This window comes from Equus caballus, chromosome 7, assembly GCF_041296265.1.
Source record: "Equus caballus isolate H_3958 breed thoroughbred chromosome 7, TB-T2T, whole genome shotgun sequence".
Lineage (NCBI taxonomy): Eukaryota > Metazoa > Chordata > Mammalia > Perissodactyla > Equidae > Equus > Equus caballus.
The window spans coordinates 48,998,295-49,015,963 of NC_091690.1; the positions used below are offsets into that span (position 1 = coordinate 48,998,295).

General features: G+C 43.3%; 1 protein-coding gene across 1 annotated transcript; it reads left to right on the top strand.

The window, feature by feature from the left end:
- The first annotated feature begins 498 nt into the window (after nucleotides 1-498).
- LOC102147654 (zinc finger protein 709-like) lies at nucleotides 499-15,118 on the top strand. Its single transcript, XM_023646495.2, has 4 exons — nucleotides 499-684; nucleotides 12,455-12,581; nucleotides 12,787-12,847; nucleotides 13,241-15,118. Exons 1-4 carry the CDS (start codon nucleotides 682-684, stop codon nucleotides 14,439-14,441), a joined length of 1,392 nt encoding a protein of 463 aa, XP_023502263.1. The 5' UTR covers nucleotides 499-681; the 3' UTR covers nucleotides 14,442-15,118.
- The last annotated feature ends 2,551 nt before the right edge of the window (nucleotides 15,119-17,669 follow it).

The window sequence follows — 17,669 nt, forward strand, 5'->3', positions numbered from 1 at the left end:
AGACCATTTTCACGACTTTTTTTACATATTCTTTCCTTTGTGTTGTAAAGAGATAACTCACATACCTATGCCTTAAGTTTAGCTCTAACCCTCAACACACTGCAGCAGCTCTTTGCTGCCCATGGGTTCTGTCCCCATGCTATTCCATACTATTCTCGGAATAAAAGAGTACTACTGCCAGACCTTGAGAGTCCAAGAAATCTTTCTTTGGATTCCTCTGCTCGCGAGCCCGCATCAGTCTGTACTTGAGCCGTTTGAAACTCAGTCAGTACTTCCCCCTGCACATCTGGACCCCTGAGTTCACAAAGAGGTGGGTGGAAACAATAGAGACAGCCCCAGGCCAGGAAAAAGTTCCGTTGAAATGCAAATCTGCCGGGTGAGTCTGGTTCCAGCCGCCAGCCTAGGTGGGTTCCCTGAGCCCTGCAGCCTCCCACCTGCTGTCACTCTGGCACGAGGGGGCGGGGCGTTCACGACTGTCCAATCAGAGGAGCCGCTGGCGCAGGTGGGTGAGGCCGTGGACTGGACTTCTTGTGAAGGCGGCTTCCGGCTGCTGCCGCGCTGCAGGGGAGGTGTTGTCTCACCTACGGGTCCTGGTGGCTCTGCCGCAGCCTCTGTAGCGCTGTGACCTGCACTGGCCGTGGGGGTCGTAGGAAGGACTCGGGGGACCCAGGAGCCCTAGAAATGGTGAGTGTGCGGCCCCGGGGTGAGGACGCGGGAGGAGGGACTGGTTGAAGCGGCGGGGCGGGCCCGGCCTCCCCTGGTCCCCTCCGGGGTCTGCAGCCCCGAGTCCGCGGTGGCGCCGCTCGGCCCTCAGGCCCCTCCGGCCGCAGCGTGGGGGCGGGGCCGGCAGCCGGGCCCCGGGTGTCCTGTGGTCCCTGCGCGCGGCGACTTGGGCGGGAGCGTCTCTGGGCCGCTGTGCGCCCGCAGCCCCGCGTGTCCCAGACGGTGCGGGGCCCGCGGGAGGGCCCGCAGGACAGTCGGGCCTCGGTCTGCGGGGTCCGTGCGCGGAGGGGCTGCGGTCTGTGGGTCCCCAGGGCCTCCTTTCTCCCCAGGGGGCACCCGTTTTCTCCTGAGTTTTCCAGTTGTTTGGGGCGCAGCGTCTCAATCCACAGTCCTTTCCCCACAGGCTGGCACTTCTTGGGACTGACAGTAAATCCGTAAATTTCCAGATGCCTCCCCGCACTCCCAAAGCGACTTCCCCTCTTTCATTCACAGGATCCTCATCAACATTTCGTCATCCAGGGCGCATTTCAACCAGACCTAATATTTTAACGGTTTATCATTATCCACCAGAGCCATGGATGGCTCTATCTTTTTTTTGGTTAAGATTTTATTTTTCCTTTTTCTCCCCAAAGCTCCCCCCCCCATAGTTGTATATTTTAGTTGTGGGTCCTTCTAGTTGTGGCATGTGGGACGCCGCCTCAGCATGATCTGATGAGTGGTGTCATGTCCGCCCCCAGGATCCGAACCCACAAAACCCTGGGCCACCGAAGCAGAGCGAGTGAACTTAACCACTCGGCCGCAGGCCCAATAGGATGGCTCTATTTTAAACGTTATATTTGTCTGTGTGATTCAGACTCTGGGAGCAGAGAAGTCAAAAGAAAGATTTTTTTGGACTCTCAAGGTCTTGCAGTAGTGCTCCTTCATTGAGAGAATAGTGGGGGGACGGGACCCATGGGCAGTAAAGAGCTGCTGCCTGAGGACAAGACCGGACCCCTCGGCAGGAAGAGCTGCAGTGGATTGAGGGCAGGGCTAAACTTATAAGGCATAGCTATGTGAGTTATTCCTCTACAAGACAAAGGAAAGATCCTGTAAAAAAGTTGTGGGGCCGGCCCGTGGCACAGGGCTTAAGTTCACACGTTATGCTTTGGTGGCCTGGGGTTCACCGGTTGGATCCGGTGCTGACATGGCACCGCTTGGCAAGCCATGCTGTGGTAGGCGTCCCACATATAAAGTGGAGGAAGATGGGCACGGGTGTTGGCTCAGGGCCAGTCTTCCTCAGCAAAAAGAGGAGGATTGGCAGCAGAGCAAAAAAAAAAAAAAAAAAAAGTCATTGAAATGGTGGGTGCAGGTGGGTTTGGTTGTTGGGTGGTCCTGTACCTTTAGATAAGAATCAGCTGGGATCAGGTCAGGATGCCCTGTGCTTCCCGGAGGATGATACAGATTGCTATGCAGGGCAGGACGCCTTGGGCTTCTTTCCCTGGGGCAGCCTCCATCCTCATCATGTGGATGTTGTACATGAGAGGAAAGCAGAGAATAACCACCTGGAACCTCACTACAGGAAATCCTTGTGCCTCTCCCCAAGGATCCTCTGGGCCCAGACATCCTATGCTGTGGGTGGAGGTTCCTGTTGAAAAAATGTCCTGGGTGATCTGTCCCATTGGCATCCCCGCACCCCCCATTTGTGAATGAGAAAAAATTATTCACTTATTTAAGTCTTGGTTTTTCAATAAGGGTAAATACATTTACTGAACAGACCTTGGAAGACACTATAAAATAGTTCCAAACAGAAAACAAAGAAGTGAATTTCAGGAAAAATATAATATTCGTTTGTTACATTCCATTTGTTAAGAATACTTGTTTCACTCTGTCTTCACCTGAGCATGTGTAGTAAGTTTCTGAGATCTGTTCTTTACTTTTGGATGTTTTCAAATGAAATTCCAGGGCTTAGACATGCTGACCACAAGCGTTCAAGTGTCATGTCTTGTCACGGAAATAATGTCACCAGAGGACCAGGAACAGAGTTGTCATCCCAAAGCGTGCGTCTTTGGCATAAGGGCTATTTTGAGCTGATTTTTATTAAAAAATAGCAGACAGAGGCAAAGCTCTGAAAAGCTAGAAGTTACCCTTTTGTAAGGGAAGTTTACATTTAAGAGAAACGTCCCTTTGTAAGGGTGCCTCCCTCTGTGTGCCAGGAAGGGCAGGATGACTCTAGATCTCTAGAAACTCTTTATCAGTGGAGAAGGCAAGGAGTTAAATCTGCAGGACAGCTTGCCCCTTGTTCACTGTGCTTTTCCTGCTAACCTCCCGTCACTAACCCCATCTTAACAGCAGGACTTTGGAGCTCTTTGTCACAGGAGGTGGCCAGCCAGGAGCCTGTGCGGAAGAGAAGGTTTTGATCTACCAGTCAGACCTCACCCTGCCAGGTCTTTGCATCCCAGCCGGCCCTCCCTGCTCCCTTAAGCCTCAGCCCACGCTCTGGATGAGGACCCAGAGTTGAGAGCCTGTCCTCCTGTCTCCTTGCCAATCGATGGCACCTTCAACTGTTTCTTCTCTCAAAGACTGGTGTGCTGTGGTCTCAGCTTCTGTGCGCATCAGGTGGCGAGCCCTCACTCAGTAACAGTAGTAATTGACATTTTTTCTTAAAGGAATAGACATTTGTGCTTTTCTAGTTGAAGTGGTAGAAATACCTTACACTTTTCTTCCCTACTTTCCATGGAAGGACTGCGTTTAGGTGATTTTGCTGGATTATTGAAACACTGGGTTTGTGTCATTTAAAATAATGATGTTCCAAAGCCTCTCCAGTGGGGAGCAGAGGCCCCCAGTCCAAGACCCAAGCTAAGGCCCCCTTGGGCCTGCAGAGGGAAGACCTTGCAGGCCCAGTTGTCCTTCCTGGGGAGCCTCCCCTGCAGGTGTCCTCCTGCTCACACCCCCATGGAAGGAGCCTTTATCCTGAGAGGAGCTGCAGAGCCCTGGAAAGCTGGGGGCGCACGTGCTCATGGGGTGGGGAGTGACGCCCTGTCTGAGGTTGTAACTGTGGTTCCTTAGACCGGGACATTGTAGATGTTGTTTGAGTTTTGCACCCACACTGTAGGTGCACTGAGAGTGTAATCTGTGCACCGTGAGAAAGTCTGAAGATCAGGTGTTCCATCCTGTGAACAAAGAGTTCATGAATTTGGAGGTCATGTGGGTCAGAAGCTTAAACTGAATCCGGCTGAGAGTTTCCTCACTTGTGAGAGTGGGAGCCTGGGGGAGGCAGTGCTTCCATGCTCACAGGAGAGGGAGGGTGCGTGGGGCTCCCAGAGTGCATTCCTGTGGCTGCTCAGGGGTCCCCACCCTCCTTCACCAGGGACTCACCCTCTCCAGCGGTTCTGTCTCCACTGGGAGAGTCTATACCTCAAGTCTGGGAATATGGTCCCTTTCTGAGTGTGGGTTTCCTTGTGAACTGCAGGCCAGCAGGCTGCTTCTATGAGCTGACTGGAATAATCCTGTTTCTGTCCTCGGATTCCTTGATCAGTTGAAGATTGCCATCCTCTGATTCTAATCTCTGTTTGCACTTGAGGTTTGAAAATGTAATGTCAGAGATATGATGTGAGCAAGGCAAGAAAATTGTGGAAACAAACAATTTTTTTCCATTTAGACAAGAGAACCTCAAGATGTGAGATGGGTGTATTTCAGTTCTCAGCTGCATTTTCCATGTTTAGGTCAGTTTTGTGTGTCCATGTCCCTAGAGAACTTTGACATTTAAAAGCCTATACTATTCCTAAGGCAAATGAATTTCATTTATTTTCTTATTGTTTGTGTGTGTGAGTGTGAGGAAGATTGTCGCTGAGCTACCGTCTGTGCCCATCTTCCTCCATTTTATGTGGGATGCTGCCACAGCCTGGCTTGATGAGGGGTGCTGGGTCCACACCTGAGATCCAAACATGCGAACCCCAGAGCACCGAAGCAGAGCAAATTGAACTTAACCGCTATGCCACCAGGCCAGCCCTGAATTTTATTTTAATGGATGTGGGAAAAGGCACTTGAATTTCTCTTTTCATTGATGTGAGGAATCAGGTCAGAGCTTGTGTAAATCTTTGGAATTCCTAGTTTATTTCAGGGCTTAATTTGCAAACCCGTAAGGTATTATAATATGCTACTCCTTCCTAAAAATATTCCCAGGGTAAATATAGTGGAGGCGGAAACAAAAATGCCCCTTGTCTTTTTTTGTTAGAAAGAGATTGGTAAATTTTTTATGGTTTATGGTTTTATATCCATTAATGTTTAAAGGATTCAATCTTGAAATGGTTTCCTATGTAGAAATGTTAAAAATAAAAGTTATTTAAAATTAATGATCAAACATAGGAAAATATGGCATATATAAATGTCTCTCCTTATTTTATTTTATTTTGTTTTTGAGGACGATGGGCCCTGAGCTAACATCCGTGCCCATCTTCCTGTATTTTATATGTGGGTCGCCTGCCACAGCATGGCTTGACAAGCGGTGCATAGGTCCATGACCAGGATCCAAATTGGCGAACCCCAGGCCGCCAAAACGGAGCATGTGGACTCAACTGCTATGCCACTGGGTGTGCCCCAGTCTCCCCTTATTTCAAGTGAATAATACATGGGAATGTTTTTTCCTTTTTTTGAGGAAGATTAGCCCTGAGGTAACTGCTGCCAATGCTCCTCTTTTCGCTGAGGAAGGCTGGCCCTGAGCTAACATCCATGCCCATCTCCCTCCACTTTATATGTGGGAAGCCTACTACAGCATGCCTTTCCGAGCGGTGCCATGTCCGCACCCGGGATACGAAGTGGCCAACCCTGGGCCACCGAAGCGGAACGTGGGCACTTAAGCGCTGGGCCACCGGGCTGGCCCCTGCATGGGAATGTTTAAAAAAGTTGTAAGAGAGGACAGTAACTTAAGAGAACTTCCTGCCCACATGTCCTGCCCCACTCCTGCTCTTACTCCAGCCACTCTCCAATGACCAGTTTTGCTCACTGCTTCATCATGCTGTTAGTGTTTCTTTCTTTAAAAACAAGCCAGTGCGAATGCCTATATTTGTCCCTCAAGTTTGTTCTTGTAATGAGTGGCCAGGGTTTGATGCTGATGATGTTTGATGACTGAACACTTAAGCTTCACCCTCCCTTTCCCCTGGGCCTTCTTCCCTGGACAGGCTGATGAGAAAGCCTGGAGGCTCCTGCACTGTGGGCTGCTGCTTGCTGGGCAGCTCCTCCTGGGCGCTGTGCTGCCCTGTGTTGCACTGTTGACCCCACCAAGCCTGGGTTCTAACTGCAGAGGACACTGAGTTGGCAGTTTTGGAAATTCCTGTCCTCTGAGAGCAGGAGTCTGTGAATCTGGCCCTCCTTAATGTGATCTTCTGTCAGTGTCTTGGGTGGCATCTCTCTGTGTGTTGAGAGTGAAGGTGAGACAGAGGCTGGAGTCGCCTTGACATTAGGGGTAGTCTGCAGTTATGAGGATGATTGTACCCTGTCACTGAGCTGAGCCCATCTGATGGTTACTCCTACAAGAGCAATTATTTCAGAGAGAAGGAAGGGCCAGGAAAGTGCAGCCAGTAGGAAGCAAGATTCCAGAGGGCTCCCCAGGGCCCCTAAGTCACTCTGCTGCTGCTCCCAGCCCTGTACCTGTTGCAGCAAAGATCCCGACCCTCTGGGTTATAGTGGACCAACCGCAGTCTGAGTTTGGCCCAGTGAAGAGATTAATTCAACCCAACTTAAGCCCAGGCACCTGAAACTCTATAAAGCAACCAGTTGTCTTGCCCCTTTGTGGTAAAAGAATTCTGGCAATCTCTTGACTCAGAGATCCCCAAAATAGAAGTCAGAGTCACACTTGTATGTACACTAATAGGTCTACAACACCAGGACACTCGTCATCCACCTTGGGGTTCTGCCACTACTGATAGTGACCATGGCACTTCTCAGAGGATCCAGTGCTGTGCTCCCCAACAAGGCATCCGATGAAAGTTGCCCCTCCCCTGTGGGTCTCAGGCTCCTAGAGCACAGACTGGCTTATTGAAATATGTTGAAGTTCTTGCACAACTAGAAGGACCTACGACTAGAATATACAGCCGTGTATTGGGGGCTTTGGGGAGAAGAAGAAAAAAAGATTGGTAACAGATGTTAGCTCAGGGCCAGCCTTGAAAAGGAAATAACTTGATGTCAGTTGAATGAGAGATGTCCTGTTTCAGTAAAAAAGGGGTGAATTGGATAAATTACAGTGCACGGTGCACGTTAGCATTGACTCTGTGTGTTACACACTGTGTGGGTTTTGGCAAATGTATAATGACGTAGACTCATCATTTCTGTATCATGGAGTGTAGTTTCGCTCCATAAAACTCCTCTGTCCTCCATTTATTGACTCATCCCTCCCTCCAACCTCCAAATCCTTCTCAAGTAAAGATCCTTCTAGTGGCTCATACTTTTGTCTTTCCCAGAATGTCATATACTTGGAATCATACACTGCATAGCCTTGTCACATTGGCTTCCTTACTTAATAATAGACTTCTAAGGTTCCTCCGTGTGTTTCCATGGCGTGATACCTCATTTCTTTTTATCATTGGATGGTGTTTCATTGTTTGGATGCACCACTGATTGACTGTTCGATACTTGAAGGACATCTTGTTGAAAATTCTAACTCTTGCCAATTATGAGTAAAGTGCTTCTAAACATTCTTATGTAGGTTTTGTGCGAACGTAAGGTTTCAGCTCGTTTGGGAAAATACCACGGAGCGTGATTGCTGGCTCTTACTCTATGTAGTGACAGTGTATTTTATTCTGAAAGAAGGTTCCTGTCTTGCAGTGTGGGTGTTCCAAATCCCGTTTCCACCCGCGATGAACTAGGATTCCCTGTAGCTTTGCATCTTCACTGATACTTGCTGTTCTGAATATTTTGACTTTTACCCACTTAATAAGTGTTTAGTGATCCCCATTGTTGTTTTCTTTGCAGTTTCCTAATGACATTTGATGTGGAGCATGGTTCATATTGCTTATTTCCCATCTAGATCTCTTCTTTGGTGAGCTGGCTGCAGATCTTTTGCCCATTTTTAATTACATTTTTCTCCTCTGACTATTACGGTTTAAGAAGTCTTTGCATATTTCAGATAGCAATCATTTATCCAACAAATGTTTCACAGAGATTTTCTCTGACTCTGAATGGTGTTGATCTTCTCTTTACACCATCTTTCTCAGAGGAGGAGTTTTTTGTTTTACATAAAATTGTAAAATTTCTGGTGTTTTCTCTTGTGGACCTTGCTTTTGGTTTTCTATGTGAAAATTCATCAACAAACACAAGGTCATCCAGATTTTCTTCTGTGTTATCTTGTAGGAGTTTATTCCTTTGGCATTTTACATTGAGATCTGTGATGTGTTTTGACTTAATTTTCATGAAAAGTGTAAGGCCTGTGTCTACATTTGTTTTGTGCGTGTGTATTTGCATGTGGATATCCACTATCTCTCCCACTGTTTGTTTAAAATGCTTTCTTTTTCATTTGAATCTCCTTTCCTTCTTTGTCAAAGATCAGTTGACTCTATTCGTGTGGGTCTAGAAGGAAAGCAGACTTGCTGTACTCTCTTATTAGTCCCAGGAGTCGTTTCTGTCATTGTGAATACTTCCAGTTGTTGCATAGAGACAGTCATATCATATGGAACAAACGCCATCAATTTAGCTACAGGGTTTGTGAAGATGTTCTTTCTCAAGAAGTGGAAGTTCTCCTCTGTTACTAGTTTATCATAAATGGATGTTGCATTGCATCAAATCTTATTTTATATTCATTTCCCCTCCTTTCCCTTTTGATAACTAGTAATTTCTGTCTTCCCTCTTCTCTTTGTTATCTTGACTGGATATTTCTCAATTTTATTGGTCTTGTGAAACAAGGAGCTTTTTTCTTTTCATTTTCTCCATTGATTTCCCACAATGACATTCGTTTCCTATCTTATTTTATTATTTCTTTTATTGTGCTTGCTTTGTTTTTAACTTGCTCTTCTTTTTATTCTTTGCTAAGGTAGAAGCTTACATTAGTCATTAGAGATTTTTGGTTTTTCCAGTGTATTTGTTTGATGGCATAAATTTCCCCCTGGATACTGCTTTCGCTACATCCAAGAACCTTTGCTATGTTGTGTATTCATTTTTTTAATTCAAAATAATTTTTCATTTTTCTTGAGACTTCTAGTTTGGTACTGTGTAGTATTTAGAAGTGTATTTCTGAATCACCGCCTATGAGGGTGTTTTCCGACTATTTCTGGTATTGCCTTCTAGAGGAATGCCTATGTGGTGTGAGAGCCTATTTTGTATGATTTCTGTTCTTTCATATTTGTTAAGGTGTGCTTTATGTCCCAGGGTGTGGTTTGTTCTGGTGAATGTTCCATGTGAACCTGAGAAGAATGTATATTCTGCTGTTCTGTGAAGTATTCCATAGATTACAATGAAATCCAGCAGTTTCGCAGTGCTGTGCATTGTGCCTCTGTCCTTCCTCACTTCCTGCCTACTGAAATTTCTAATTCCTGCTGAGGGGGTGTTGACTTCTACAGCTATGGTACTGGATCTGTCTCTTTCTCCGGCATTCGGTCAGTTCCTCCCTGAGGTGTGTTGCCCCTCTGTTGTTAGGCAGGTACACATGCAGCGTTGCTGTGCCTTCTCAGAGAATAGGCCCCTTTATCCGTACCTACTGCCCCTCTATCTCTGCATCTTCCTCAGTTTGAAATCCGCATTGTCTGTGATGTCTGTTCCTCTGGCACCTTCCTTTGGATTCGTGTTGGCATGGTCTGTTCTTCTCCATCCCTTTACCTTTGATCTCTCTCTGACTTTATGCTTAAAGTGGGCTTCTTGTAGACAGCATACAGTGGTATTTTTTGAACTCTATTACTGTGTCTTTCCATTGTAATGAGACCATTGATGATTAAAGTGGTTAATGATTCAGTTGGATTAATATTTACCAAAATTTTTACTTTTTCCATTTTTACCCTTGTTTTTGTCTTTTTGCCACTTTCTCTGGCTAAAATTGAGCATTTACTGTAATTCTCTTTTTCCCCTCTCTTAGCATATCAGTTACACATTTTTTAAAATACACATTTTAGTGGTTGCCCTTGAGTTTTTAGCGTACATTTACAACTAACCCCCCCCGCCAAGTGACACTGTGCCATTTCACCGTGTGCAAGTACCTCTTAACACCCTGTCCCCAATTTCCCTTTCCCTGTGTCTTGTCACATTGCTGTCATTTATTTCTCTTGTCCATAAGCTTCTCATTGCCAAATACATTCTTCCTGACATTAGTTTAAACAAAGTGTCATCTGTTGTATTAATTATAAGAAACAGAAAAGATATGTCCCCTCATTTTTTCTTCTTCTAATTCCCTACCTTTATCATTTACATTCTTTCTGATAAACTTTCCAACAATTTCATTCTAAGTATGTGTACTTGGGCCAAATTTCCTCAAATTTTGTCTCAGAAAGTCCTTATTTCTTCTTTGTACTGCAGGATAATTTTGCTTGACCGAATTCTAGGAAAGTGGGTTTTATTTTCAACACTTTAAATCTTTCAGTCTCCTCTGCTCTTGTTGCATGGTTTTTGAGAAGTGGTCCAATTTAATTCAAATCTTTGTTTCTTTCTGTCGAAGGTGTGTTTCTTCTCTTGCATTTTTCAGTATATTGTCTGTGATGTGTCTCTAGTTTCAGTGTGATACCCTTGGGTGTGCACTTTTGTACTTTATTGTGTTTAGTGTTCCGTGAGCTTCCTGGATGGACAGTATGCTGGCTAGCATTGATTTTAGGATATTTTGGTGATTATTAATTCATGTTTTCTTCTGTCTGTCTCTTTTCCTTCAGGTATTCCCATTATCTGTATTTTAAGCCTTCATTTAAAGAGGGTTGTCCTAGGCTTCGTGGAAATTGTGTTCTGTCTTTTTTTTGTCATTTTTGCCCTTGCATTAGACTCTGGTGAATTAGATTTTTTTTTTTTTGTAGTACACGTCTTCTTAAGTACAGAATATGTGGGGCATATTTCAAAACGCCATCTTTCTTTTTTGTCTTTCCCAAGTTTGGAGACTCTGGTTTGTCCTATGACCTCAAGGCTCTCCCCGATCTAAGAATGGTTGTCCATGTCAAGTTTGTTCATTTTCTTGTGAGATCAAGAATGACAGCGTCTAAGCTCCTTAGGTGCAGGATCAGAAGTCGGCAGGGCATTATCCAGAGTGGCTGCTCAGGAAACACTTCCTCTTGAAGTTGGACAAAGGAAATTTTGTGTTCTTTTGGGTGAAACCACTGTTAAATCCTTCATGAGTTTTATAATCATGGGCAGATTTAACATCAAACCATTGTGGACTTTAAGGAGCTCCCTTGCAATCTGCAGCTCTTTTTTTTTTTTTCTAAAGTTAGGCACCTGAGCTAACAACTGTTGGCAATCTAATTGTGGTTTTTTTCGCCTCCAATTCCCCCAGTACTAGTTGTATATTGTAGTGGTGAGTGCCTTTGGTTGGGCTATGTGGGACGCCGCCTCAGCATGGCCTAACGAGCGGTGCCATGTCTGCACCCAGGATCCAAACCCGTGAAACCCTGGGGCGCCAAATAGAGTGCGTGAACTTAACCACTCGGCCACGGGGCTGGCCCCAATCTTCAGCTCTTAACCTACCCCTCAAGGGGAGCAAACCTCAGGGTACACTGTTAGCATTTGACCAGAAAGAGCTTTTATGACACATTATTGTCTCACAATGTGGTGGTGTTTTTTTTTTTTTGAGGAAGATTAGCTAAGTACTGCCAGTACTCCTCTTTTTTGCTGAGGAAGACTGGCCCTGAGCTGACATCCATGCCCATCTTCCTCTACTTTATATGTGGGACGCCTACGACAGCATGGCTTGCCAAGCGGTGCCATGTCCACACCCAGGATCCGAACCGGCAAAACCTGGGCTGCCAAGAAGCGGAACTTGCGAACTTAACCTCTGCGCCACTGGGCCAGCCCCTAACAATGTGTTCTAAAATTGGTGAGAAGTAGCTTTGAGGCCCATAAATCTAGTGATCTTATGGTCTAAGTTTTCATGACTTCTTTCTTGTGCCTGAGCTCTCAGTTCATAATAATTCTGGCCCCATCAAATCATCCAGATTGAGAAAGGTAGAACTGAGACTATGATAGATACTACACAAGTTAAAAACACTGTTGCACCAGAACAATATTTACATTCAGCCAGCTGCATGTGATTACCTGTAATGGCCTGGAGTAGTTTAGGACAATGTGGGCAGCTGGGCTTGGTGAAAGTGTGATTTCACAGGTCTCCTGGACGCTCAGTTTGGAGATGAGACCAGAACAAAGAGCTTCCAGTTGTTCACTATGTTTTTATTCACTGAAACATCACGTAGATTTCAGCCTCTGCCTCATGGAGTGCTGTAACCGGTGGGTAATATGGAAGAAGATGAAAGAACTTTTCTTACAAAGAATCATTGGTCCACAAATGATATTTGTTTCATTTGTATAGCATTTCTGTCATTTCCCAACATGTTCTGGAACTTGTGATTCGAGAGAAATCGGATAGAATGTGATCACAGTAAAAATGTGTATTTCCATGTGTTCATAATATTGTTAAATTGATGAGCATTGTGTACAGAAATAAGGGAGTTTCTGATGATCACACACAGAATGAATGTTTGGAGATAAGATAATCCCATGTAACCTTCCCAGAATTGGAGTCTAGATCCCCAGTGCTGTCAGGCTCACGTATCCTAATCTACACATGTTTGTGATGTTTTAGGACTCAGTGGCCATTGAGGACGTGGCTGTGAACTTCACCCCAGAGGAGTGGGCTTTATTGGATCCTTCACAGAAGAAACTCTACAGAGATGTTATGTGGGAAACCTTCAGGATCCTGGCCTCAGTAGGTAAGAATGAGGACATTCCTTCACGTCATCAATGAAAGAACAAGTGGTTCTTGCCCATCATCAGTGTTCTAAGATGTAGAATGTGGAAAGAGGAGGTTGTTAGTAAATAAAGTAGAAATGGCCGTAGATTAGCATAGACTTAGAATCTAGAAATTTTTGTCTAATTTCTAATATTTGGAATAAACTTTGTGAGTCTGCATTTCAGGAATAACATGGGAAGATTGTGATCTTCAAGATCAGTACAAAGACCAGGGGAGAAAAGTAAGGTGAGTCACACAGTAGAAAGCTCTGTCTCATGTGAGAATCCTTGTATGTTAAGAAATTGTTTTAAAAAAGAACAAACAAAACAAATAACGCTTGCTTCAAATTGAGCTATTCTTAGAAAATTTTCACCAAATATACTTTCTGAAGTGTGATGTAGAGGTTCACTTTTTGCAGAATATTTCATTTAGAAATAGTATTAGTGAACCCAATCTATGAATATCACTGTTTGGATAATAAGAAGGGTGAAGTCCTCTTTCAGAAAATTCAGTATATTTAATTTCAGAGAATTCACAGAAGGGAGAAAACATAAACATTTCCTATAAATCATAGTAAACATAGGAAATATAAAATCATTAATAGAGAAATCATTAACAATATGCTTCTCATTTCTACAGAGAGCATATGGTAGGGAGAGTCTGTGAAAGTGAAGAGGATAGTCAGTGTGGAGAAAATGTCAGCCTTCTTCCAAATCTGAGTCTGAACAAGATAACTACAGGAGCTAAACCGTGGGCATGCAGTGCATGTGGAAGAGCCTTCACGCGTCATTCATCCCTTAAAACGCACATTAGATGTCACACTGAATGTAAAACATATGACTATCAAAAATATGGAGAGAAGCCATATAAATGTAAGGAATGTGGGAAAGCCTTCACTTATCTCAGTTTACTTCAAAGACATGAAAGAACTCATACTGTAGAGAAACTGAATGAATGTAAAAAATGCAGTAAGGCATTTGCGTCTTCCAGTTCACTTCAAATACATGGAAGAACTCACACTGGAGACAAACCCTATCAATGTGAAATATGTCTTAAAGCCTTCAGTTCTACCACCTCTCTTTCAAAACATGACAGAACGCACACAAGAGGGAAACCCTATGAATGTAAAAAATGCAGTAAAGCATTCACTTGTTCCAGTTCTCTTCAGAGACATGAAAGAATTCATACTGGAGAGAAACCCTATGAATGTAAAAAATGCAGTAAAGCATTCACTTGTTCAGGTTCTCTTCGAGTTCATGAAAGAACTCATACTGGAGAGAAACCCTATGAATGTAAAAAATGCAGTAAAGCATTCACTTATTCCAGTTCTCTTCGACTTCATGAAAGAACTCATACTGGAGAGAAACCCTATGAATGTAAAAAATGCAGTAAGGCATTCACTTGTTCAGGTTCTCTTCGAGTCCATGAAAGAAGTCACACTGGAGAGAAACCCTTTGAATGTAAAATATGTCGTAAAGCCTTCAGTTATACGAGTTCTCTTTCAAAACATGAAAGAACTCATACAGGAGAGAAACCCTATGAATGTAAAAACTGCAGTAAAGCATTCACTTGTTCCAGTTATCTTCGAAAACATGAAAGAACTCACACTGGAGAGAAATCCTATGAATGTAAACAATGCAGTAAAGCATTCGCTTGTTCCAGTTATCTTCGAAAACATGAAAGAACTCACACTAGAGAGAAATCCTATGAATGTAAAGAATGCAATATAGTCTTCACTGCTTCCAAATATCTTCTAGTCCATTTAAGAAGTCACACTGGAGAAAAAGCCTATGAATGTGAGGAAAGTGAGAAAGGCTTTAGTTCTCATGCAAACTTTTGAGGATATGAACAAATGCACACTAGAGGTAAAACCAGGTAGATAGAAACAATTTGGGACTTTTGTCATTGCACTTCTTTCTTGAAGGCATGAAAGGCCTCACTGGATTAAAACATCTTGAATGTTCAGAGCATGAGAAAGACTTCAGTTGGCCTACACCCTTCTATGTGAAACTCCCACCAAAAAGAAACGTAAATGTAAGTCATATGACAAAGCTTCATGGAAATTAATTTGTATGTGAGGTTCTAGAAAACTTTCAACAGGAAAGAGTCGTTATCAAAGTGGTAAATATATTGTATTGATAAATACCCCTACTTAAAGTGCAAGATTAGACTGGATTTCTATAAATTACTTCATAAATAAATATTGAGGTGAGATGATTCTGCTAGTCATCCTTCATAAATAGTAAATAAGATTCATAGGTAGTTCATTTCTCTTAAATCAGTTAGTTTTTTATCTTTAGTTTTTTTAATACTGTGTTAATTGTTCTGTGTTAAGGGGGTATAGAAACATGACAGTTTGTATTTGTTGTGATTTTCTTACTGGCCTTGTATTACAGTTCCTGCATGTTCCTCATCCATTGTACATATTGTACATGTTTCAGAGAAAGCTCCTTTTTGGGGGTGGTGGGTGGAGGAGCCTGTTTTTATTTTGTGTACTATTAAACAGTTGGGAAACAATTTATGTGTGGCAAGTTTATCCAAGAGTGTACTTCCTGTGAATTGTTATTTTCCTATTTGGGCCTTTGCTGTTTGTCCTTCCTTCTGACTGGTATTTGGTGAATAGACTTTGAATTAAGTAGAGGCCTGTGGCAGGCAACAAAATCTAGAGCTGGACACATCACCCCTGTACTGCATTATGTCAGTGAGGGTAATCTGAAGAGCTAGATCTTTAAGAATCCACCCCATTGCTGGCTCCTTGTTGGAATTCCCCAATGGCCTCACTTGCATGAGATTTGGAAGGCAGAAGCACACAAAGCCTTAGGCCAATTTTCGAGCCACCACTCAGCGAGTTCCATAGGAGCTTCAAGGACACCATCTTCCATCCTTTTTTTTGCATTCTTTGCCCTTCTTGTCAAGAGTATCTTGAAAAGCACCAAGAATTAGTTGATTTCCATTTTGTTAGAGATGCATTTTCCACCAGTTTCACATCAAAGATCCATTGGAGTTAGGGTCTTTCTCTAAGGCCTCTTGTGTCCACCAGGAAGCTAATTCATACCTTTGTGGTTGGGAGTACTCTCTGATTCCCCTTTTATCTTGATGATAATGAAATAAGGTCTAATGTGTATAGGAAACACCTTTGCTGTTCATAGTGCTAGTGAGCACATTTTCCTGCTTCACCATGGCATCTCCAATGGGACATAAAAAGAAGAACCTCTGAATTTGTTTCTCTGCTGCCTTGTGCAGCAGCTGCCTTGACCCAGTTTTTTCATGTGAGAACAATCACCTTTCTCATGTTGGGAAGACTGTGTGTGTTTCTTGTTACGTGTAGCTTGAATGTATTCCCTCGGTGTGTTGTCAGTGACGTTTGAGTATATGTCAATAAAACTATGTCCATCTATTTGGGAAATGAACACTTCTCTAGTTGTTTCATTGATATGTTTTATCAACTGTTCCAGTCCATCCTGTGTTAATATTATTGTGGATTTCATTTTTACAGACTATGATAATATCCATTTTTGATTATGGATTTTCAGATATACTTTGCAAGGTTCTTCATTTAATCATTATACATTTTGAGTCAATTTTATCATGTGCAGACCAATTCAGGGATTTCTTCATCAGGCAAACTGTATTTCTTATTCTTTTACAGTTACAGTTTTTGTCATGAAAATAATTTCTCATGCATTTTTAAGCCAAAAATTAACCATCATGTATCCTACACAATATTTTCAATATCTCCTTTAGACTCAGCTGAGGCCTTTGAGTTTAGGTAAATTGTGAGACAGTGCAAACCCAGCCAGGGAAATAGGACCACTGTGCCACTCTGAAGCCTTTCCTTCTCTGAGACTGTGCTCTTGCTGGTACCGTCACCGTCCCTCACAAGCCATGCAGTGTGGAGTCAGTGTACACACTGTAGCAGAGCTGAGACACAGTAGGATCTGGATACAGAGCATGAAACAGACAAGTTCTGGCAGTCCTGGTGCTTCCATGTTTGTGGAAAAGCAGAAGTGACGGATGCAGTGAAGCTCTGTCTTATAGAATACAATTAAGTCCTTTGAAGAAAAGTAAAAAATAGCATTGAGCTAATAGGGAGGCTCAGGTGTGTTTATATCTTTTCTGTGAGGGTAGGAGTGAGTGAGGATGTCATTGTTATCTGGGACTTGAGACTTCCTATTGATCTAAGCCCCAGATATTTGTATTGTCTTTTGTTTTTAATGTCATTTGAGAGGATTTTTATATTACCATTAAATATTTAACATGTTAGCATATTTGGCATTTTCGTTTTGCTGCTCTACAGACTGGAGTGTGCAGCATACACCCCATTAAACCAGGGAGTTCCTCCCACTTAGACAGTTGCCTTCATCTGCACTGTTCTAGCTCAGCCTGAGTGAGTTCTATGGGTAGAGTGACATCTCTGTGAGTCTGCTGTGATCTCCCCGTGGAAACAGCACAAAGAGCTCTGGCTGGTTAGAGGCAACCATCCCAGGAATAATTGAGTGAGCTGGAGAGAGAAGGTATGATTTTTAGTAACATCCTAATTGAGTGTAAGAGCAGAAATGGGAAATTTTCAACATCTTTTCATCACAGGAGTGGCGGGAAGTCTTTAATTTCAATGATCCAGAAAGCCCCGGAGCCCAGGTGACTGATGACAGGTTTCATTTCCGTATGCTTAGATGTCCAGCACATGGTGTGGAAAATTGGGGAAGAGCAATAACAGCTTCAAGGTTTAAAACAGCAAAGGGAACAAACAGCAAAGTGTGAACTTATGAATTGGAGGGGTTTCAATCAAATGCATACCACAGGATTGTTCCTTTGAGGTGATGGGATTTCTTTATCTTTTGATAGCAGTATTCCTAACATTTCTGAAAACTCACGTGAGCACTTAAGTATTTTATATGTGTGTTATATATGTAATTATTAGAAAGTGAATATTATAATTGCTTTCATATTGGAAGAATGTCAAGTTCTCCTGAACCTGGAATTTTACGTGTTCAAACCTTTCCACCACTGTGGGATCCTTCCTAGGAAGATTGCAGGCCAGAGATGGATTCAGTCCTCAACGGGCCTT

What these genes read in the sequence shown, in the direction of transcription:
- LOC102147654 (XM_023646495.2), top strand. An exon ending in CAGGATCCTGGCCTCAGTAG is followed by an intron (nt 12,582 to 12,786) that starts GTAAGAATGAGG and finishes TCTGCATTTCAG; the next exon opens with GAATAACATGGGAAGATTGT. An exon ending in GACCAGGGGAGAAAAGTAAG is followed by an intron (nt 12,848 to 13,240) that starts GTGAGTCACACA and finishes TCATTTCTACAG; the next exon opens with AGAGCATATGGTAGGGAGAG.